We start from the raw sequence: 25,440 nt of genomic DNA, 5'->3' as shown, positions 1-25,440 counted from the left end.
ACGCAGACGTTACGCCGAACATGCCAGACATACGGCCGTGTCATACAGTTCCGTATGGCAGAAACATATGGCGGTGTATATGAAAAGTAGCTCAAAATTTGTCAGAGTCCAAATACGTCCAACTTTTCCACAGCGATGTTGTAGCTGACACATACTTAACAAATTATTATACGTATGTCAAACATTGATAGCGTATCACTTACCTATTTCAAACGTATCAGAGCGTCTGGCCAACGGAGCTGGAAAAGTGCCATTTGGTTCACGTCATGCTGATGCTGGAGAACGGCTAACATGCTGAACGCTAGCTGTACTGTAGAAACACGTTTAATAAGTTACTCCGTCGTCAGGCATCATCTTAACACACTTTTCCGATCCGATGGAAAGTTGGACGTATTTGGACTCTGACAAATTTTCATATACGCAAGCATGCGTTTCTGCCATACGGATATGTGTGACAGGGCCTTAAGGCATTTATTCAGAACAATTCCAGACATTTGTTAAGTCTAGCTTCTCCACAAGGTTTGCTGCTTTTCTCTTTTTTTTTCTTCTAATCATTGTTAGCTGACTACATATATTTGGGTTTGGGGCTGTTGTATGGGACTGTATGAAAGTTATTGGGGAGGGTGGCTGAAATTTATGTTTTTCAAAAAATGATGACCCTTCAGTGTTACAGTAGGGGAGACCGGGGGAAATTGTACCTTCTCAAATTGCACCAATCAGAAGTAACTTGTGAATGAAAACAAAAATGGATTATTATTGAATCATATTATTTAATATTAATTAATATCACAGCAATCAAATTAAACTGTATGCATTGAATTTACAGGTTCCATAAACCTTATCAAGTGAATATTAAATATAAATATACATTTGTGTAACGGTTTTCATAAATACGTATTTTTGCTGTGATAAGCAAGTGACACATTTTGGTCCCCTCAAAGAATCGAAATGAAGAACCGTTAAGAACCAAAATTGATAAGCAGAACCGGAATCGGAATTGTTAAAAATTCAAACGATATCCAAAACTATATTTGATTGATAAATAAACCCTGGTCCAGAGATATGATTGTTGTCCTCTGGATATGGCAAAATGCAACCTTATGACCTGTGGCACACATGATAGCCATCCGTTTGATGCAACTATTTTAATGTTTTCATATATTACATCTCACAAGGGAAGGCTGAGCTAAAGTATAAATATGGGGAAGGAGAAATAAAAAAATAAAAATGATATTCCGCCCACCCCTCTATTAATTTACGTACAGTCCCTAAGACATTTGAAGACGTCCCCTTTGGCACTGGGAGCTTGTGGTTGTGGCCTTTTTCATTATTTTCTGACGTTTTATAAATGAAACAAATAGTTAATAGATTAGTAGATTAGTCGATAAGGAACATAAGACCTATTGCTTACATAGAAAGTTATTTATCCATGTTGGTAGCAGAGTGAATTGAACTAAACTGAAGTGAACATTTCTGTAAATAGATACTATATTAGATATGTATCTAAAGCAGGAGAATAGGCTGTCAATTATGAGGAAATAACCCATCAATAGCGATCAATGGTCCGATCGATGTGTGCAAATGTGACAAGAAGCCAGTGGCAGATAACAGTTTGCCTTTATTTTCCCTCCCTCTGTCCTCACCGCCACCACCTGGAAATCAGTCCCTCTCCCTTTAAGTGGGAGGTGAGCGGCAGGGCGCTGTGGACGGTGAGTGTTGGAAACCCAGAGCAGCAGATAGATAGAAAGTCACCAGGAGTGAGTGAGTGAGTGAGGGCAAGGCTGCGCTCTGTGTCTCCAAAACATTTACGCACCCCGTCATCTTACCAACATCCACCACCGGCCGGCTCTCTCCACTCTGAAGGACCGGAGAAGAGAAGTACGCACACACACCGAGCAGTTTGAGTCCCAAACCACCGTGCGGTGAATGCGGTGAGGAATTAAAGCGGGAGAGGCAGAGGAGGAGGACTGAAGTTTTTTCCTTTTCTTTTTTTTCTTCTCGTGGAGAGCTCAGGGCGCACGGGGACTGGTGAGTGAAGGCTTGATCTCACGAAATGTAAAAGCGAAGCTTTGTCATGAGCTGATCCTTTAGATGCGAGAAGCACACATAACTCACTGGAAGTGTCACGCAACATTTGCTTTCAAAACTTCCAAACGTCTCTTAAGCTAGATGTGGATCTGTGATATTACTGGAGGGGATCAAACTAGCAGTTTAACAGCGACATTTCTTTTTAAATGACACCCTACACATGGATTTCCATCTTCCAAAAACTTAAATATTTGCTTTCCTCCATTTTAATCCAACATCCAGTTCATTCTAACTTGTGCCCACTTCTCTTCACTGTGACTCTCTGGTGACATCTTTATTTATTGCCCTCTGAATGAGTCTAGTAGGGGGAGATGATGGTGAGGATGACGATGAGGAAGATTATGTCATTTCTGTTGGCAGATGCAAATGAGCAGATATCAGCATGTTCACCCAGTACATAGAACATTTTACCAAAGGCTTTAACACCCTGTTTCTCTTGTTCACTTCAGCCGATTGGTGCTGTACAGCCACAGTCTACATACAGTGTTTGAAGCCTTGTCGGTGTCCCACACTGAGTCCTTTGAAAGTGTTCAGGGGTGAAAAGGTTCAGAAATGATGGTTGATAATGTTGATGAATAGTGAGGTTGTTAGTTCAGGATACCGTCTGTGTGGACGGACAGACAGCAGTTCAGAGGAGAAGTCTCGGTCTCAGAGCAAGTAGAGTACAAAGTATGTCAAAGCTGGTGGGCTCTCTGCCACAGTGGGGTGGTACTGAACAGCAACGTTGTAGATGTGTGTGTGTATCTGTGTGTGTGTGTATCTGTGTGTGTGTATCTGTGTGTGTGTGTGTGTGTGTGTATCTGTGTGTGTGTGTGTGTGTGTGTGTGTGTGTGTGTGTGTTCATCTTTACAGTGGCTGGCTGCATACAAAGCTGTCCGTCAGTGGGGAGTCCCTGACCTTTACCTCCGTCAATCTTCCTCGTTCGCTCTTTTCTCCCATCTTCACACCCCCCACTGCTGCCACCACTTCGTTTCTTTTCTGTCTCTCTTTTGTTTAGTTTTTTTCTCCGTTTTCGGGGCAAGTTAGAAGGACAGTAATACTGCAACTTGCATGCACACGCTCCCATCATGCTCTTTGATGTCCACAGTGAAAACAGGACAGAGCAGTGCAGATGTAATCTCAAGGAGTGGTTTGGCATTTCACCTCTGGCCCCCTCTGTCTCTCTTTTGGAGCTTTGGTTTCTCAGGTGAATGGGTTCATGTAGGACAAAAGGTGACCCAGGCTCTCTCCCTGTCTCTCTCTCTTTCTCTCAGGTTGATTGCTATCATGTCTTGTTTGGCCGGCAGGTATCTGTTAGAAACAAACATCAGGTCTTCGACTTTCATTGATTAGTTTAATCGACAGATCTATAAAAGTGAGCTTCTCCACAAAGAGTCATGCAAAAGCACTGCTTTAAATCTTGCATTTACCAGAGATGTGCTCATAAGTTTCTTGGAAATAAGGAATTTAGCATAAAGAAAGTTTAATAAATGACTAGAGGACTTCGTCGACTAAGACTTCCCAAACATCAGAACACCTCACACTAGTTAGCTGTTTAACCATACTGTGCTATTATTGAGTTTGAACACAAGTTATTTCTTGCTACCTGCATAGAAATACTTTTAAAGTATTATTCAACAAACTTCGGGCTTTTTCAAAAATCTCAAAAGTAATGTAATTAAATCAACCAGGCCGACATCCGCTCAGTGCACATTATTGGTATTGATGTGTATCTTGCCAACAATTAAAAAAGCTAATATAAAGAGTCCATATAAAGATTGTTTGCTAATGGTATGTGTTAATATTTTTATTTATTGGTATTTTACGTTATGGGATCTCTTAAAATATTGCAAATATCGATATTAGTATCGGCCTCAGAAATATAACAAACTAATAACCCAGTCATGGGTTTGTCAAAAATGGAAGATCATTTTTTCTAGAGCGTCAGCAGTCAGTTATAATGGCTGTAATGCTCTCCGCAGCGTTCCAACGTAGAACATAATGGACTGCACCTGTTATTATATCAGGACACCTAAACATGCATTCTTTTCAACATCATTCTCTATATACTTGCAATAGACGTTTGAGTTTGTTGCATTTCGTCCTAAATGATTTGTTCATGCGAGTGTTGAAGTGAGAGAGTGGTGAGAGTGAGAGAGAGTGAGAGAGAGTGAGAGAGAGTGAGAGAGAGAGAGAGAGAGAGAGAGAGAGAGAGAGAGAGAGAGAGAGAGAGAGAGAGAGAGAGAGAGAGAGAGAGAGAGAGGAGAGAGAGAGAGAGAGAGAGAGAGGGAGAGAGAGAGAGAGAGAGAGAGAGAGAGAGAGAGAGAGAGAGAGAGAGAGAGAGAGCATTTCCTATACATTGGACGTCTCCATAAGGGGAGCAGACAAAGGTTTTTCCCCTCTGTCCTCCTGACCTCCTATATCCTCTCGACATTGTTCTCTGAATCCTATTGAACCAGGAGTCCACAGAGAAACACCACAATGGAGAATAATGGTGTGTGTGTGTACTCCTCAGCCTCTCCTTTAACGCAGTGTGAGGCCAAGCCAATCACACAGAACAATGCTGGGTCCGGGGAAGTCTTATGATCTCTTTAAATAAAACCCTCTGGCTGCATTGTCTCCTTTGGTAGAATCACAAGAAGTGTGAACATTAAAACACTCGGCCGCTTGACTGACTGATAATCCCGCTGACAGGCGACAGTTTAATCCTCATGTGACGACCAAAACTTCAACTTTTCATCATTTGTCTCGTGCATTCGACTCTTTTCATGGCTTTTTAATAGGCTAATAAAACGTCTTGTCTATCAACTTTTAACTGAATCCTATGATTTATTACGATCACATCATGTTATCCTTCTCAACGATTTTGCTGTCCGAATGAGTGATTATGAAGTGAGTTGTTTCAGTTTTTTAATATTTAGAGCAGATGTGAAGAATTGACTAGTCGGTAATAAGTATCCATTCATTGCTTGAGTCTATTTTTAAAGCAAAATTCCAAACATTTGTCTTTTTTTCAAAACATAATAACACATCTGAAGACGTCCACTTGGACTCTTTGCAATAGAATTGACAATTTAATGGATAATGAAATCTATGGCTACAACTAACTATTATTTTTCATTATCGATTTTATTTTTGCGATTAATCGTTTGGTTTATAAAATGTCAGAAAATAGTGAAAAATGTCCATCCCAGTTTCTCAAAGTCCAAAGTCTTTAAATGTCTTGTTTTATCAGTCCATAACCTAAAGATATTCACTGTAATATGATACAGAAGTTAACAGAGAAAAGCAGGAAATCTTCTTATTTGAGAGGCTGAAAACAGCATTTATATTATTAATTATTATTATTTTAATGATTAATCAAAAATAGTTGCCAATTATTTTATGTTGATCAACTAATCAATTAGTCTAATTAGCAAATAGTTGCAGCTCTAATGGAATTTTGAATGAAAGTAATTTAGCATAGATTTGCTATCTTGTGAAAATGTTAATATTGTGATAATGATTCCATTGAATTGAAATCTATCAAATAAAAAGTCAAGACGACCAGTTAGATGCAAATTTATCTGCAAACGCATTGAAGAGAATATTTTTATAGATCCTTTAAAAACTTAAAAAGTCATCTCTCACAATTAAATGCATATTTAAAACTTTATTAACTATCAAATATTGTGTACTCGCATAACATGTTTGTCTCTTCTTAAAATCTTTGACTACTTTCTAAACAAGAACAAAAGTGCAGAATTACCAATATATTGGAATTAGTTGGTTAATCAATCAACAGAAAATTAATTCACCACTATTTTGACAATCAGTTAAAATTTGTTTCAGTAAGTTTTCAAGCAAATAATGGAAAGAAACTCTTATTTTTCTTCATCCCATAGTAAACAATATCTTATTTTGGCTCTGGGATATTTAGATAAACGCTTGTCGCTGTCCTCTGATAGTTAACTCACAAAACTATTCAGATATCCAGAAAATAATTGGCAGTTTATCTTTGAAGCCGTGACGGTGTATTGCCTAGAGACGCTGTAGTGACATCAGTTTGATGCAACTTATTGTGCTTTCAATGATAAATTATTAGTGTACAAAATCACCCTTAAGTGTCAAGATGCACCTCGTCTTCATTTACTTCATTTTTTGATCATTGTGGCCAACAGGGCGAGAAAGAGCACTAAGTGGAGACGTTAATCGTGTCAGGAGAAGCTCTCACAGACTTCATCCCTTTGTGAAGGGAACACGCAGGTGGAAAGCTTCTTTGATTGTTGTTGCCTCATCTTAGCATCTCCTCTCAGGACTTTTTAAAGACACTTTCCACCTGTTGCATTGATAGAGGAAGAAAAACAGATGACTGTAGGAACTTCATAGGACACACACACAGACACAGACACACACACACATACACACGAGTAGCTGACGCGAGGTGTGTGATAAAAGTACATGTGTTGTACTGGTGAAGGGCCACTCTCAGAGACACTTAAAGGCGCACACAACCCTGTGAGCATCTCCACACAGCTTCAAGGTAAGGTTCCTGCTTCACGCTTGTTTGTTTCCTGCTTCACGCTTCCTGCTTGTTTGCTCGCAAGGTTTAATATCTTCTCTCATGTGGTTGTTTCTGAGGCAGATTGAAGCATCTGGTAATGTGTGTGTGTGTGTGTGACAGCAGTAAAGTAGTATTCGCATGTTTTAAGTTTCCATTCTGTGAAGCTGAAGATTAAACTTTTTAAATGATATTTGGAGGATCTCATTCTGTCCTGCGCACGCCGTTGCAAAGTGTATTTACGTTGTGCCAGCTGTGGTTAGGATGTGCACTCACTCGTCCATGAATGCTGTCATAATCTCCTAATAATGCAGCAGTAAAGCCCGCGCTCTCAGCCACGGCAGGCTATTTATCAGCAGCTGTAAATCAGTTCCGTTAAAGAACGGAAGCATTCTTGAACTATGCCTTGCATTTCTCATGCCACTTTTAAACACTTTCTAATCCCCAAGAAAGAAGAAAAAACTGCACTTGAGTTTTCTGAACTTTTCCTCCGTGTGTACACGCCTGTGTTCGATGCACGTGTGTTCATTCAGCACGCAATGTCAGAATACAAGCTCCTACAGGACTAAGGTGTGTTTCATTAAACATAGAGTTGAGAAGGAAGCTTTTGTTGGGAAGTATGTGGGATTTTTCTTTAATTCTGATGTTTGTTCATAACTACAGGTTTCTTTTGTGTCGCTGTTTCCTCTGTGCTCGTCACATAACGGCCCTGTATTGTTGAGCGTACAAGACATGAACGAGCAGGTTTATATGTGACTGTAAAATCTCCCTGTTCATTTAAAAAAGCCTTTTGGAGAGAAACGACTTCTCATAAGAGTGAGATTGAGTTGGATGGAGACATAATGGAGAGTTTGACATTTTATACTACCACAGTGACAACAAGGCCTTTTACTATATTACAGCTTCCTTTTATGACTTTTTCAGCGTTGACCAACAGATTTGCATTGCCATCAGAGAAGAGTGCGCAAACAGACGTTTTGTTGTTCGCCATGAATGAGCATCTTTTTTTCCAGCCAGTTTGTTTATTTCTGTGCCGATCATGAGAATTCACAAACACGCTATTGATAAATGTTATACTTTGCACGCACAAATAAAAACATGGTTCCTGGTTCATTTACATGACTTTCCCCTGGGCTCAAACAACGCCCCTCTGTTCTCATATGATGACCATAAGTAGATTTTTTTTCACAAGACCGTGTGTGTGTGTGTGTGACCAGAGACTGTTTGTGTGCTCCACAGCAGTCCAGTCGCATATTTGCATTTTCCTTCACAATCAGTGAGATCTAAAGCGACAGGAGGCCCTTATGTGCCCGCTTTGTATAAGTTGGTTGCTTGTTTGACCCTAACATTATGTATATGCAACATGCAAAACAGGTCTGCTCTAACACTCTGTGAACTCTAATATGACTATGACTTATCATCCATGGTGTGTTTGATATCTTTTAGTCCCTAATAAATGGAAAAAAGCACATCTTCTGCAGTAATGCCTCTTAATAATCTGTTCTTTTCTACACCTCTTTGTCTCAGTGAAGTGAAACATGTTTCTGACAGACCTCGGCGGACATAACAGCAGCTTTTCTGCATTTTTATCTCCCGCTCACTGCATCTGCGCGATAACTTCTTGAAAATCATGTGCTCCCTTTTCCGGTCTGTGCAGTGAGACAGTGAGATGTCTCTGCCCACATCATGCGTCCCCTGCTATTTCCAACACCTCACTTTAAATATCAAACCTATAAAGTCAACAGCGAAATAAACAGAAAGGCATGATGTATAATATGTATCTCACTATGTTACAAAGAAGGAAGATTGATGGCAGATACTGAGGCAGTGGTGAAACCATGGATGAGGGATGAACGTTTGCAGCTCTCAGGCAGCTCACTGCTGTTCCTCTGGAGTCTGATCAGGATTTCTGTTTTCATGTTTTAATGCTTTTTCGTGCGTCTTGGTTTCAGTGGTGGACTATAACTAAGTGTGTGTGTGTGTGTGTGTGTGTGTGTGTGTGTGTGTGTGTGTGTGTGTGTGTGTGTATGTATATGTGTATATATATATATATACACACACACATATTACACACTTAGTTATAGTAAATAAAAGCTCACCCTTTACCAGCTGCAACATTAAAGTGATGAAAACATTAATGCATCAATAATTATAATCCAATAATATAACATATGTTGTACAATTTAAGTTTTGATGCTAATACTTTTATTATTTCACTTATTTATTTTACTTATTATACTTATTTATATGCATTTTAAATGCATGACTTTTGCTTTTAACAGAGTATTTCTACACTGTGGAATTACTGTAACAGTGTGACACTGGTTGAAGGAGAACCCGTCCATTTAAATTCCAGTGTGGAGCATTTAACTACGCCACCAGTGTACCACCTGTCAAAACAAAGACCCCTGCAGACTGTGTGAAGAACGGTAAACTTCCTCCACGCATTATAAAACAATATTTACTTTTTAGTAGTGTTTAACAAATCAAGGCACCAAAATGAGTAGAAAGGTTGGTACATTTTCTTAATTATGAATATATTATTGAAGTTGCAACTGTTAAAGATGCACACTGAGCTTTATATTTTTTAAACCTTATATTCGGTCACAAAGAGAACTTCATTAACTGCAGTGACTCCTGTTGTTGAATCACAGAGTTCTGAATGATGACCCGCGATAAACATTATTGAAAAGATGTACATCTGAACCGAGCAAGTAACATACATCTCTTTTTTTCAAATAGTAGGAAATAGAGCCGAATAAATCCACATTTGGTGCTCAAGTGAGTATTCATGACCGCAGGAGAGTGTGTGTGTGGGACTGATAAAAAAATTGAAATGAATGAATTAAGCAGTCACTCGGTGTTGATGATAGCAGTGTTGGGACAAAGATGGAGCTTTATGGCACAGAGGAACAACATATATCGCACATTACTTGTAAGTAGGATCCGTTCATTGTTGGTTTGGGTCTTTTCACAAAAAAGAAAAACATTTAAAATCGGCAGCCTTATCATTTGAAAGTTAGCTGGTGGCCAAGTAGACAAAGTGTTTGATCCTGTCTGTCTGATCACCAATGCTTTCACCCTTTAGCTGTTCCTGCTCACCTAAGAGATGAAAACAACACTGGAGACAGTTTTCTACATGAGCTTTGCTTCCTTCTGTTGTCTTAAAAAAGCCAGTGATTTTATAGCATGGAGGAAAGTTTTCCAAAACAAATTCTAAATAAGGGTGAGAGAAAGTTCTTTCTCGCCAGCTTTCTGTCCCTAATGGTGGAACAGCATCACCAATCAGTTTAACAGAATATCATCCGGAAGGGGGAAACACTAATTGATATTTGGTGTTAATTTTTGCACAATTATAAGAGAAACACTGTTATTGTTCATTTGGAGTCAGGTTTGTGTCCACTGGTGACTAAGTCCAATATTCTCTCTCTTTTAGCTCTGATTTTGGTCTCTACCAACTCCTGAGGAAAATAGAGGAGCATTAGCAGCTAAAGAGCCAGAGCTCTTTAGCTGCTAATGCTCCTCCATGTCCACCATACTCTCTGTGTCTGTCTGCTGTTTGGGCTGGGCAGGTTTTTAGAGTTCTTTTTCGCTGCGACCGAAAACAATGCTACTAGAGAGGCTAGCATACTGTATAATATGTTCGTGGCCCATGCTTTCATCTTTCTTTCTGCTTCTTTGAATGGAGTGGCTCTTGACATTGCCTCTTTTGTTAGTTCTTTATAAGCACCAACAAAATATTCAATGGATTTTCCCCCACCAGTGTTCTTTCTGTGTTTTTTCTTTTTTCTTTTTCAGACATATCTGCTGTGTAGTCAGGCCTGTGTGCCAAGACAGGCAGCATGTCATTACTGCGGTCAGTCAGCAACTTCAGACATGATCTCCAGCTTATTGCAGCTGGTTAAGACCTATGGCACTAAGTTGTTTGTGGCATGAGCAGCTATACTTGTGAAACACACACACACACACACATACACATACACATACACACACACACACACACACACACACACACACACACACACACAGCAAAGACCTCCTGCAGTTTCTCAATGCTGAGATGAACAGGCCTGCAGCAGAATCACCTGTTGTGCTCCTTACTGCTCAAAGGCGTTTCCATAGTAACACCTCAGAGCCATGGCCCCTTGGTCTTTAAGACCCTCAGCAAACATAGACTCCCACTACCATCGTTACAAACTCCATAAAACACACACACACACACACACATACGTTGAGCACACGTGGGTGCTCTCAAGAAGCTGCAGTGAATGGAGTGAGGATATAAAGTGTGCCGGGGTAAAGGAGAGAGCACATTGTGCGAGTCGGGCCTTCTTTGTCTGAGCTAGCCTGAAGGAGTAGGGGGTGGAAAGGGAGTGGGGGTGAAGGGGCTTTGTAAAGGAAGAGAAAAAAGTGGCCTTCATACACATCCTTTCTTCCCTTTCTCTTGTTCTATCTCTTTATTGGGAGTGTGTTTTGTCTTTTCCCCCATCCTCCTCCTCCTCTCTGATAAATGCCACAGTAGCCTTTCGCTAGCCGCCACAATAGACGACCTGTTTCAGAGAGAGAGAGAGAGAGAGAGAGAGAGAGAGAGGGGGGGGGGGGAGAGAGAGAGAGAGAGAAAGGGGGATGAGCGGGGAGGGAGGCATGAAAAGAAAAAGGGCTGCTTTTTAACCTGTGCTTCTGAAAAGCAGAAGAATAAAGCCAGAGTCCTGTTCTCCCCTCTTTTCTCTCTCCTCGGTGTCTTTGTGGAGGGCACGTTGTGTCATCAGCCTATTTATACATCTTATTTAGAAAGCCTTGAGAGAGAGAGGTGGTCAGAGGGAGAGACAGAGACTTCTGCAGTGAATTGGAGCAGGATGGAAGCCGCCATTCAGACATGTTTAACATGAAATTGTGATTAAAGACATTCAGTCACACAAAGTCAGAACTGCTTTGAAATGATTTATTTCTCACGGCAATAAAGTAAATGGAATATCAGTTACTTATTGTGCTTTATCTTTAGTTTTATATTGTGGAACATTTTCACAGAGGAAGGCATTAGTGGAAGACTTATTGAGATCCTTTAATTCAGTCAAAGTAGCAATACCATTATATCAAAGTAGAAGGGCACTTGGAGAGCGCAGACCTCCGCCAAAGATTTTCCATAAGTGAAAAATAATGCGTGTATCCGCCCTGTGATTCAGATCTGGTCCAAAATGAAATGAGTTCTTCCTTGGCCCATGCTGCACCCTTTAACCAAGTTTCATGAAAATGGGGTCAGCAGTTTTTCTGTAATCCTGCTGACAAACAAACTGGCAGGGGAAATCATCCATTAAAAGTAAAAGTCTTTCATTCAAATTCTAATTTTATTCAAATTTACCAAATCAAAAGTATGAAAAATACTCATAATAAATGCAACAATGTTATACTACTGAATTGTAATTACTAATGCATTAACCTGTGTTTTAATTATGTTTTTTGGTCAATGTGGAGCCAATTTAATTCAAATTATGTACGCTACTGAGTAGGACTGAAGGTTTTGGAAAAAATATCTAATTGCGATTATTTTCACTGATATTTCAATTGCGATATTCGAGTGAATTATCGATTTTGTATCATTATTCTCATTTTCATTGAATATATATTAAAATGATGACGTGGGATTCGGCCGGCACGTCTCTGCAGAACCACAATTCATCATCTTCATGTGATTTTGACGCTTATGTTGCGATGTGGCTATTTCACTGTCATTAACATTGCGAGATGGCGGAGGTCTGCGCTCTCCGAGTGCCCTTCTAGTTTGTTTTGTGTTGCGAGGGTTATCATTCATTGTCCATCACGGTCTCAACAAAAGAGTTCCTCGCTAATCTGCGGCTAATCTCCACTTCCTTGCGTTTGTATCTCGTTCCTCTCTCTTTATCTCGCTCTGCTTGGCTTCTGCTCTCTGATAGGCTGATATAAGATAACACGTTGGGAAACCAATCAAAAGGACAAATGATTGTAACTATATGTTCAACATCTAGAGAGCTCTGACTTAAGAAAATATACCTTTCGTCACAGCAGTTCAGATAGTTTCCTGTAACATTTTGTGTCCCATAGATTTAGTTTGCAGGATTTAGATTTAGACTAAATACTTCAAACACAGTTCACAATGACTACTTTGTGCTGGGACATGGTGGTCACCATGGTTATGAGTATAAGTATATGCTTTCATATTGTCATTTTTTTGGCTGGCATAACACCATTGCTTTATTATATTTTTTGCTTTGAGTTTATCTGATATAGTATAATCGTCGTATATTTGATGTTCAAGCAACAAAGAGAAATGTTTTTTCTTTTCTTTGTTTTTCTCCCCGCAGCACCCTCTACTTAAAACTTGTTCTGCGGCTGTTGCGATAGAAAAACTGAGCAATGTAACCAGAAAGACTTGTCCTGCTGTATTGTTTCTTGTCTTGTTGACACAGAAAAACTAATTCTGCTGAAAATCACTAACAATCTGAGCTTGAAAGCATGGCATTAAAGCAGCACAGCAGCTGCAGCCCGCTGCTGTCTGGAGGGGCTGTGAACTTCGAACTGTGCACTTACCTTGAGTCTTACACCTGTTGACTGGGAAGATTATAGTCCACAGAATCATTTAGATATCACTTAGAAAGTCCTCGATCTCTCTGTGCAGTGGCGTTTCTGAGCTTGTAAAAACTTCACATATAGTGCTTGTATTGGACCAATACATAAAAACATGAAGCCCAAATTTCCAATTTTACAAACTTGTCCATGCTTTGGACAACTGCTCACTCTGACAGGGCCGCTCTCCAAGTCACCTCCTTGTACTTTTAAAGTTTTTAGCAAAATCACATGCTCCTCTGTAAGTACATGTCCCACAGTTAAATATGTAACAAAGCCTTTAACATATCACTTGTTTTGCAGCATTTGAACCTGAGTATGTGCACTTTAGTACTATGAGCTGCATGGGCTAGGTTAATGTTAAAGGGGAAACCAAAGCTGACTCTACATAAAGCTGTTGCTCTCTGCGTTTATCAGTTCTGAAGAAACTCAACCACACTGCATCAACCGATGAACAAACCACAACCATGACAACTTTGTCAGTCAGTAGCACACAGTGAGTCAGGGGGGGATGGCACAACGTCTCTAACCCTCATTAGGATGCAAATTAATGTAAATGATGATAATAATTAGTAATCATTTCATCAGAAAAAAATACAATATTTCCTGATTTTGCTATTTAACAAGTTTCCAAACTGCAGGTATTTGTCCCGGTAGAGCCTTGCAGAGAGCTTAAAACAAAGCCGGATTCATTCCTGTATCTATGAAAAGGGCTCTGCCTACAAAGAACTTTATCTAAATAAAATAATTGGCCATGATCTCCTGACAAGTCTTTGTGGTTATATTTAAGAACATTAGACTATCTATGTGGTCAGGGGTGAGTCATATGCAGTCTGTTTATTGTAAGTCCTGTCAGCAGATCAGATTTGCAAGAGATGTGATTGCAGAGAGGAATGGTAAAAAGAGAAGAGCAGCAGAGGACTTTAGTTTTGGTCCCGTGTATAAATGATGCTTGCTGAAGTTGACACAAACATCCCCCTGTTATGTAACCGATGTACAAATACTGTAATGCCAACTTTACATGTTGTTGGTTAATACATTCTGGATCAATCCAATTAATCTGTTATCGATAACTGAACAATCACTGATTAATAATGATCATCTCTAGTGCTAATCTGGGTAATATAGTGTTATACTTTGCAATGACATGACAACATTTCTTTTTACCAATATTGACAAAGTAATCAGGAATATCTCACCTGTTCATCCTAATGATTAGTAGAGGAGAGCTAGCTTTTACAGATCTCACAAACTATTTCTTTGTTCAGACGCCCCATTATTCTGAAACCCCGTTGGACCAAAAGCCCATTTGTCCGACACCCCGTTATGCTGAAAACAAATGGCAATTGTTCTGAAGGCCCATTGCTCAGAAAATACACACTCTCTCTGCAACAAATGGACAAACATGACTAATTATAATGCAGAATGATGTCATCGTTTTTTTCTTCCTACATGACTGCCTCTAAATTGACCTACCCTGATGTTTTACCCCCACATTACCCCAACCAATCTTAATCCTCTTGCCTAAACCTAACCAACCCCACCAATGAAGGTGAGTAATCAGAGGCGGAGTCATACAAACTAGCCGTGTGCTTCTGTTGGTTGCTGGTAGAGTGCATTTGTCGAAACAATGGGCCTTCAGAACAATAGCAGTTTGTTTTCAGGGTAACGGGCAGTCGGCTTTCGGTCCAATTGAAAAAATCTTCGGACTATTGGGGTTTCGGAATAATTACATCACATTATAATTATATTATGCTATTGTCTGTATTTTATAATTAAGAAGTAGCAAGGCAGCGGCTCCCAGCTAGCTAATGTTCTAACATTATCTTCTGTAATTCACTGCAATCTCTCCAAGAGTTTAAAATGCTTGCTGGATTGTCAGTTGGTTACAAACATTGTCTGTTTGAAAGTTGTGGGTGGAGGAGGGTTTGAAAAGCACTCCATTTAAACCATACAGCCTCTTTAACAGCCATGTCTGAATGTCTGGCATTCGCTCTTTTTAATTTGATCTGCCATTCTTATCTTGACATACAGACTGAAACACTGAACATTTTTTGGTTCATGTTTTTACAAATGTTCGAAATATAATAAAGAACTTTGGCTCTGTATTACTTACTGCTAATAATAACCGTAACCAGTAACCTCATTTAGACAGCTTAGGTAGATTATTTTCTACCCGTGCTTTAAAACAAAGGCCAAATGTCTCATTTTATTAATGTACATCTATTTTTCATTCTTTTTTCTGCTTTGTTTCTTTCTTTTCTTGGCTCATTTCTTTAAGTAACTTTTACCTCTTCCGGGTATTGGGGGGGGGGGGGGGGGGGAAGACTTGTGAGATAGAAAATGTGGAACTGAGTGTGTGTGTGTTCTTGTGAGTGTATGCAGTGGGCGGGCCTCGATGTGGCAGCCCCTCAACTCCAATAGAAAAAGGGAGTAAAATGCAGTCTTTGTGATGTCTCTATCAGTCCATCGCAGCGCTGGAGTTCCCAATACTGCCCTTTGTGTAATGAACTGACCAGCGACCACAGAACAACAGCACCTTATCAGGGCTTTTACGTCTCTGTGTTCACTCACACACTCACACACTCACACTCACACTCACACACACACACACACACACTGAGTACCAGGTAGAAAATAAAAAATGAGGAAACTAAGTGTATTCTTGATTAGCTTATTCTTTGGACTCTGCGCTATATGGTTCAGTACCCTTGACATCAAAAGGCCAAGAGAACAGAGGAAGAGAGGGGAAGGAAAGGAGAAGAGGGCAAGGCTTTTGTGTTCTAGTCCTGAGAGCTCATTCTCTAATGAGGCCCAGTCAGCAACGCAAGGAAGCTTTGTTCGCAAACTGTGTGTCCGTTGTTGTGTGTTTGTGTGGACGTCTTTATCGACCTCTCCGATTTAAAAAAAAAAATTAATTAAAATAAAATAAATAAAATAAAAAAAATAATTCAAAATCCCAAACACACACATTTTTCTTTGAGATGTCCTCTGTCAGTGTGATCTTAAGAGTATTCTGTTTTTATGTTGGAAGGCCTTGAGATTTCAGCAAAAAGCTGAACAGGAGTCAATAAGTTGGTGGTAAATAAAAGAAAGGTGAACTGTTGGAAAAGGAAACAAATACTGAATGCAACGCTTTGTGAGCGAAGTACACCTCTGTGCCATGTTTGAAGTTCGGGGTTTTGGATATTACTTTCAAAAACTAAGACCAAGATTTCCATCTTTTGCAGTAAATATGATACATTTTAAAACTTATTTGGTAATTTTAGGGCTTCATTGATTCCTCTGGGTGTTATCAACAACTGTTTTGAATAGTTAAGGTGGACAACATGTTGGCTTGCAGTGTTTCAGCCACACTTTTAACATCTTCAACACCTCATTACAGGCCTTGTTGTTTGTTGTTTACGACTGGAAGAACTCTTCTCCTCTGTCTGATGAAAGACACACATGTCACCATCTCATCTGTATAGAATAAGATGTGATGTTTCAACAGCCAGTCGTCACACATCTGACTGGTGGCATACATTTCCATATCTTGCATCACATCTGAATTTACTCAAAGTTTCTGATTTTGTGCTCCACATTGGATCAATTTTAATTCTGTGGCTCGTGATCTCAACTGCACACAACTCGCAACACAATAATAGAGTTGATGCCAACTAAAGGCCCAAAACGGACCATAGACACAGACGGCAGATGGACAAGCAGCTATGTTTATACTTTAGTGGATGTTCACACGTATTCAGTCAGAGCGTATGATTGTCGTCTGCAGTCCCCTCAATCCACTGGCAGACATGGGCTGATGTTGGCATTTACTGCTCCACCGAATGTTTTGAAACTTCTTTCCTTCTGTTGACATTCAAATTCTAAATCTACATTTGCATACTGCACAGCTTTTTTTCTATTCTTTGTATAATTCCTGTTATTTATGCAAAGTTGCAGATAATGATTAGGCTATGATCATATTATTAGTATTATAGTATTTGCAACATTAGATTACAGTGGTGGCTGCGATGGATTGTTTCCGACTCGTGTGATCCAAACATTTCCAATGACTCCAGATTGTGTAAAACTCTTTGTAAAACTTTTATGAAAAAAGATAGATGTAATCTAGCCTTTCAAAAACAGTTCGCTCACCCGTTGGCGCCCATAAACTGAGGCACGCACCACTATGAATGGGGCGGTGCTGGCGAAATCCCGGAAGGATTTCAAAGTACAGCTGTATAGGTCAGCTAATAACATTCAGAGACACGGTGTGCGTCGGTCGGTGTAGACGCTCCGTCTAGTGGGAAATAATAGCATCGCTCTGGACAATGCTGCGCTAGTGTTTACGTGTGAAAGCTCAACGCATCAACAACATTCTTACCCATTTACATCCTGCTCAAGTAACCTGCTCCATTTCTCATCAGCTCCACGTGCATCTATGTACATGTATAGTGTTCAAAATATGGCATTTTTTTAAGTGTAGCCAGGGTTCACCGTCGACCGTAGTAATACAGTCAATGGGCCAAAATACATTTATACAAGAGATGAAGTCTGGACTTTTATTTTTCATGTACTAAGTCGTAGTCAAATGGCCACAGAAGCAGCTGCGTTAAGGATTTAATAATCAGGGTATTGTGGCTACAGCTAGATTGAAATTTGACAGGTTCTTCTCAATAAAAAAAACATATGAAACAGAATTAAACATGAAGTCTGATTGTATCTCTCTGTTGTCTACACGTTGCCTTGTTTCCTGGCCTTTACAATCAACGTCTTTGTCATTAATCGGAACTCGCTTTCGCCAGTTTCAGTCACATGTCCAGGAAATCATAACCCGAGGATAAAGCCGACTTTGTTAGAAAGTGTCTGAAGCCGATGAATGCTATCACACCTGTTAGTGGGCTGCGATCAGTATCGTGCACATCGGGGCTGTAGCGACGGTTACCTGACACAGCATGCTAATTATGCAAATGAAGCCCCTGTATGGTGGAATTTGAAGAGGCTCTTTGTACTTCCCCTCTTGAGAGGAGAGATGGAGGTAGGAGAAGGGGGGCTTGGCTGGGGCAGAGGTAACGGAAGAGTAGAAAAGACAGGAGTTAGTGGTGAGGGAGAGCCAGTCACTATGACTTGTGTCAGTAGCTCTGTTCCAGTGAGGGAGCGCTGTTGGATGTCCTCGCTCCTCCCTACCAGGTCAGTACAGAAACTACCAGCTACATGGAAACACGTTATTTTACATTTAGTTTTTAGACATTGAAATGCTATAAATTACCTTTTATAAAATTAGTTTTTCTGTTTAAGTTAATGGCAGTTCTGAACAAAGAGTTTTATGATAAGTTACATTGCTTACTTGTCTCTGATGAGCTGAATCTGAGCAAATCAAATGACCAATGTATTACAGGTTAGATGTGGAGTCAGTGATATTTCAGTTAGCTGGAAGCTCTTGGGAGTGATCAGCCTGAGCCATGCCCTTTGGGCAGACAGGCAATAGCTGGCAATACGGATAGTTTTATCATCCCTGATCAAATACTGCTACCGGTGAAACATGTCTCTCAACATTTGTTTATACATCAGTTCACACTTGTTTTAGCACGACTGCACAGCAGGTTGGAAACTTCATGTGCTTCAAGAACTCTGTCACGAAATCCGGTCAACAACTGAACAATATGAGAACAGGTATTGCTAATGTTTTTGTGGAAATATGCTAAGAGCAGGATGTGAGGTCTTTTACATTTAGCTTTTTGTTGAGCTGGTTGATGGACTGTTGTGCTTCAGCCAGTCGACTGAGACGTGTTGTGGCTTTCTGCCTTTGATAACCTTCTGCCATTACAGCTGTCAGTCTCGGGGTTGACGATGAGAATGTCTTTATTTGTTTATCACCACTAAACCTCTTTAGATGTCTACACTTAATCCTGCTGCTCTCCACTGCTGAGACACTCCTGGTACTCTCTCTCTGTCTATTGTGCCCTTTCTGCTATTCTGCCTCTGGCACTAGTTGGAAAGCGTTATGGACGATATAAACCCTCCAAGCTGCTTCTGTCAGGAGGGGGGAGAAAAGAAAACAGTGAGAGAAAGAAGAAAGAAACAAAGGGAGAACAACAGAAGGGATTTGCATTGCCAATCCCCCCGGGGGCAAATGTTAGGTTTACATGTTACAACTTGTTGGGTAACTGAAGGTTTTGTGTGAAGTGATTCTTGTGTTGTGGGAAGTGTAAGGTTTCAGTGTTGTCAGCGCTCAAAGAGCTGATTTTTATCTGAGGGCAGAGGCAGTTTTCCTTGGACCAGTGTCATCCTCCATCGCCTCCCTCTCTGCTGCGACAGGAGCACTCACTTCACAGCGGGGGACAGGTCAAGTGTAGTCCTGTAACAGCACAGCCATTACCGTGGTCAGTCTGACAGTGAGCCACGATGGCATTCTTTTTAAAGGGTTAGTTCACCCAAATCACAAAAACACCTTTACCTCTTGCTTAGTTTAATTTTCCAGATTTAAGAGTCATGTGTTGGGTTTTTTACGTAAGATTTCCCCGCAGGTAAAAATAACTACAACGTTCAGAAAGTCTCATTGACAGATGCGTAGGATCAACAACTCCTCACTGTAAAAAAAGACAAATAATCCTGCACTCTGTCACTTATATCAGATAAAATCCATATTCATTCAGTCATGAGAATTCATGAGAATATTTGGTTTCATTTGGTTTCCTAGAAACGGCTCCCTATGTTAGAATATCAATATCAAACACACAAATGTTGAAACCCTTTTGTGCTATCATTCAAAGGAATATCTCTGGACCGACTCCGTCACTTCAGGTCTGACTTTGTAGCTCTGCACTCATTTATATTGTCATGCAGGTAAACAGCCCGTGTGGAGCGCAAAACAAAAGAGGCGGAAATGATTGTCTGAAATGCAATCTCGGAACCATCGGCTATAGTCTAACGATGACTTAGCTTAAAATGAGCTTGTAAACCGACTACTTGTGACACTATCCAGTCGTAGATGTTGTCTCTCAACTCCAACTCTATTCTCGCGCCTCAATTTGCTTATTGGACTGTAAAAAATAATAGCAACGGAGCTTTGTCATAGTACAGCCACAGACGGGAAGGGCAGGGAAGAGAGAGGGGATGACATGGACAACAGGTTTGTACATGGGGTGCTTGCTCGACCAGGTTTCCCCCATTTGAGTCATTGTTGAAATAGAAATAGCGATCACTGCAACTTTAAGTGCTGTTCATCAACTGACGCTCAAAAAACAGCGTCTGGAAGCAAATGACGACTTGACTGTCCACCAAAATGACCCAGTTTTCCATGAAAAACAAGTGGCTTTGTTGCATTGTATTACTTTGCAATTTGTCTCCCTTTGATCTTGTACAGCTTCTAATTTCTAGACCATTCCTATTTAATTTTATATTATATTATATAATTTGTTTGTTTATTTTTTGCTTTCTCTATTCATCTGTACAATACAGCTGTCCCTGTGCTCCTTCAACGACTGAGGCTTTATCTTTTGAAAATATATATTTTTTTCAGCCTTTCTGCTTTATTGGTTAGTAATAGCTTGGTGAGGACAGACAGGGGATAGAGAGGGGAGGACATGCAGCAAAGGGTCCATGCTGCAATCTAATTTCTTTCCAGTGCACTTTCACCTGATGTCAGGTGTCAATATGTTGATGTGGTTCAATTATGCTTATCACACCTTTCTATAAAACAAACTTGATTCCCTAAACACAATTATTTGCGTTGGAAGCAGAAATGGTCTCACCTGCTTGAGAGGTCTGTTCCCTGCTGGATCGACAGTCGGTTCTTTGCTCAGTTATATATATTGTTAATGTAAGAAACATGTTGCAGGTGTCTACTTGTAGTTTTTGGTCACTTTGTTGGTCTCAACAGCTTCTCTGAAGTCTGCTTTGTTGTGATTTCTTAGCGGCATGTAGTGAGCGCCTATAAAAACTGTAGGTGGTCGGAAAACTGTCCGCATCAGATAACCTTGAAGTAAGGCAACGCTATTCAAATCATGCAACACGCACATACTACATACATGCATACAAACAAAAGATCAAGTTCCACATGGGTGCAGTCAGCTGCACATATGGAGAAGTGTGTGTTAAAGTTGATGAGACTGATGTGAAGAGAAGTGATAACCTTGACTGGTTCCCATTGTTCGAGCTAAGGCGCTAAAAGTATTGTTAAAAAACAAACTATTGTCCTTGTAAAACACACACGCACCTTGACGCATTCCTTGCTGTCAGCGTCTCTGTGATCGCTGAGATTCAGTGCATACCTCTGCATTGACGCACACACACACACACACACACACACACACACACACACACACACACACACACACACACACACACACACACACACACACACACACACACACACACACACACACAGAGTCTGTGCAGAGGCGTGTGAAAGCCACCTGTGGTGACTCTACAGTTCAGCCTCTGTGGAACGTGGAGGGGAGACCCAGGAATAACTTACCGTGGGACAAAACTCGGTGTGTTGCTGCTACCAGCCCCCAGTCCGCCACCCGCCCCCCTTCGTCCCCCCTCATCACACAATCAACCCCTCGCTGATGCCAGCAGTGGCTGCTACAGTGTTGGCTAAACAGTTTCTCACCTCTTCATCCCTCCATCCTCATTATTACTTAAAAAAACACACACAACACCTGAAAATAACAGTCACATGGGATTAGTCTGATGCAGATCCTTGTGGGTATGCAGATAGCTGATCTGTCAACCCTGTCTCAAATTAAGTTCCCAAACAATTAAACTGTATTCTCATTTACAGTTAAAGTTTTATACACGTATTTAACACCATACATTTAAACAAATCAAAACAAAAACGCAACAAAACTACTTGGTTAGGTTTAGAAAAAAGATAATGGTTTGGCCTAAAATAAATACGTTTGTCATTTAATTCGCCCACCCGTCCACCCCCTCCTCCTTCCTACGTGGACTTCCGCGGTTTGATTAGAGGAGACCAGGCCGGATATTTTATGTCAACGGTCACTACAGATGACAAGTATCAGTGTGTTGGACACAGCATTTAGATCAGGCAGACAGAATTTTAATTTTGGACCTGAAAACAAGATTACACACACACACACACACACACACACAAACACTCTCTCAAATAACCGAGTGTGATATTGTGTTCAAAGTCAACAGTAGTCAAGCAGGTGGCATCAAATGAGTTTAAGTGTTGTTGTTCCCCTCGCTTGCAGCTGTATTTTATGTGCCACCAGGCTATTTAGTTACCATCAGCTGTGTGAAATGGTTTTATTATGATTCAAAGTTTGAATACACACACACACAGAGGTATAGATACACACGTATTCACACACAACTCGCGCAGGTTTAGAGCTCTGGCAGACAGGTGGCTTGGTGTTGAAATGCAGTAACAACAGTGTTGTGTATTTGACAGAATGCTGCCTTTTTTCTCATGTTGCTTGTTATAGGAGAGCTCCATGCCAAACTCCTTGAAGCTGCACTCCTTATTGGTAACACCTGGTTTCTTCTACCAGAAGGCACTTGGGCAGGAAGTAACGAGCAGTGAGTGTAAAAGTTGTGGGATCAGCTTCATCCTAATGGTTGATTAGGATTTTTTACTGCCATCAGGGAAACACTGTCCACAGACTGTGACTATGTTTGAGCACCAAGAGACCTTCTCTCGTCCCACCAGAGTCCTGCAGTCTGTCCTGCGCTCCGCCATGTCTATGATCTACCGTTACTGGGTTAGCCTGAATCTTATTTTCCTACAACTGAATCAGCCGGGAGAAGGCTGGGTAGTGGAATAACCTTAGGTCCTAGCTAGGTTAGCTTAGCTTCTCGGCTCTCCTCTCAAATACGAATGTAAACGACGCAGGTTTCAGTCAGTTTTATCAGTTTGCATTTGAGGAAGGAAAGACACTGAACACGTTTGTTAGGTCTCAAGGACACACAAAGGGGTTTGCTGGGAAACAAAGAATGTAAACATAACTGTTAACTTACAAGAAAACTCTGCCCCTTTTTAATCCTAAGAATTAAAGGTGCAACCTTCTTAGAAGGTTTTCATTGTACAGTGAGAGAACAATAGGTTTATTGTGTTGAGCTGTCACCAACAAATGCACTCAATCAGAGCACATTCACTTGTGTGACTTGCTGCTGCTTCAGTCCGAATTTCTCTGCCACAGCTCCTGTCAATCTTGTTTTCGAGACACTTTTGATATATTGATTCATCAATTATTCATTACTTTGTGGAGAAGATTTCCAGCAGTGACAATGGAGAGGTGGAATTCCTTGCATGTCAGTTTGCAGATAACGTGAGGTGATGTTGTGTTACTACGGTACTGTTTTAACCTCACTTAGTGATTTTTGGCTCATAACTATATTTTATTGGTGCTGCTTCAAGCACACACGCACACAAACACATGCATATACATCACTCAGGTTTGGAGCCTTGGACCCTGGCAGACAGGTGGCTTTGTTCGGAAACACAGTATGCAGGCTGGGAGAGCTGGGTGAAGTGGGGGGGGGGGGCTCTAATCATTATTATGCTTTCCGCAGAACGGTGGCGCTCCGCATTTTTTGCCGTGTTCCCGAGTTGGTCGGCACATTCCGTTGGCATTGTTATCCGGTCTGTTTCCTGCGGCCGGCGGCTTTTGTCAGCCTCTCCCCCATTGTCCCGGCTTCCTTTGTTCCCCGGCTCTAACAATGGCTTTTTTTCTGCCTCTTAATATATATGTGCACTTTTTGCCCTTGTGTGTTCTGTTTGTTTTGTTCTGCTGTCTGCTGTGTTTTTCTTTCCTCCTGCTGCAGAGCTGGGAAATAAAACACACACACACACACACAAACATACTCGCACAAGCCTGAGTTGATATGCTGAAGTTCACTGTGGTTCAAACCTCTCTCACACAACCTGTCTTCTCTTCCTTTCTCTCCCTTTCTCTCCCACTGAGGCGTTGTCTGTCTCCGTCCCCTGTAGCCTCCTATTATTCACTGTCACACACACACACACACACACTCACATACACACACACTTAGACAATAGGCTTGGCTGTGACTTTAGGTGGTGGTAACACAACCATAACCTAACCCTTGACTTTAGCAATCATCTGAATCATTGTCATTAAACAGACCCTGAAAGACACATCAGACGCCAGAGACCACCTAAGACCCCCCACGTGAGGAGTTTTTGGGCCATATTTTCACAATCTGACTTGCATCACTTCAACATGAGGGTACGCTGTGAGGGAAATAAAGCGGTGACAGTGAAATTAATGGAATCACTAGTCATAAATATTCTGTTCTTGGGATAATTTTAGCACTAAATTACGGGAAAGTGAAATTTAACTACAGTAAATTCTTAAATTTCAGAGAGAACCAGGCTTTTATTTTAATCTAATTTCTTTATTTCTACCGTTTTATACTTATAATTTTTATCATATTTTAGTAAGAAAGCTCCCTGCTCAAAATTCCCTCTATGTTTACTTGTTCTTCATATATTTAGCATAATGTATGTATCCACATAACTACATCCATCACTACAATAATAGAGTCAAGTAATACCACTCTGCTGCTCTCTTTTCTTTTGAATAGAAACACTGATCTTACTCACTAAGGAATTCCAATCTTCTAATATCGATTGCTGTCAGGTTACCTAATGAAACATTTCCTGCACAGATGTTTCAAAGCCTACTTGTGGTTTAAAGGACATAATCCCGCAGGTAGACTTTTAACTGTAAACATATGCAGGAAGTGTTGAGTTTTGTTAATGGCAGCTCGAAAGAATGGCAAAGTTCAACCGATTTTGGAAAAAAGAGAATTAAGTGTTTTATAGAACAACTCAGCTGAGTTTATCATGTGAGCCATAATAGCACAGGTGAAACGGGCATATACATTAGATCAATAGCATAAGCGTTTAGTTTATTTAATAAAAGAGCACACCTGTCAATGTGAAAAGTGAGTTGTGAATAATTTGAGAAAAGAAAAAAAAACACCTTGAATTTCATGCTGGGCGCTGCGCCCTGCCAAAGACAATGGTAGGGGAAAACACTGGTAATTGTTCAGTGTACTTTTTAGCTATGCTCGCACAATTGCTCCAAGAAAGTCTGTTGTTTGATCCGTCCTCCAATTTGATCCAGGCTGAAATATCTCAACAACTATTTGAGCGATGAGATATTGTACATATATTCATGATCCCTGGAGGATGAAGCCTTCCGACTGTGGTGAGCCCCCAACCTTGGATTGGAAGATGTTAATCATCAGTGGTT

General features: G+C 40.6%; 1 protein-coding gene across 6 annotated transcripts in view; it reads left to right on the top strand.

Annotated features, from left to right (window-relative positions):
• Positions 1–1,721: 1,721 nt before the first annotated feature.
• Positions 1,722–25,440, top strand: part of sox13 (SRY-box transcription factor 13) — a 40,444-nt gene continuing 16,725 nt past the window's right edge. For 4 of the 6 annotated variants that reach the window (XM_029430715.1, XM_029430713.1, XM_029430711.1 and 1 more), the window contains exon 1: positions 20,306–20,321. In XM_029430715.1, the coding sequence (XP_029286575.1) occupies positions 20,311–20,321 (11 nt within the window). In that variant the 5' untranslated portion in view covers positions 20,306–20,310. Of the gene's footprint in view, positions 2,029–20,305; positions 20,322–25,440 lie in introns of those variants that run through there. The other 2 variants (XM_029430714.1, XM_029430716.1) reach the window with 2 other exon arrangements.

Source organism: Cottoperca gobio, chromosome 5, assembly GCF_900634415.1.
Source record: "Cottoperca gobio chromosome 5, fCotGob3.1, whole genome shotgun sequence".
Taxonomy (NCBI): domain Eukaryota; kingdom Metazoa; phylum Chordata; class Actinopteri; order Perciformes; family Bovichtidae; genus Cottoperca; species Cottoperca gobio.
This window is presented reverse-complemented; position numbering and strand designations above follow the sequence as displayed.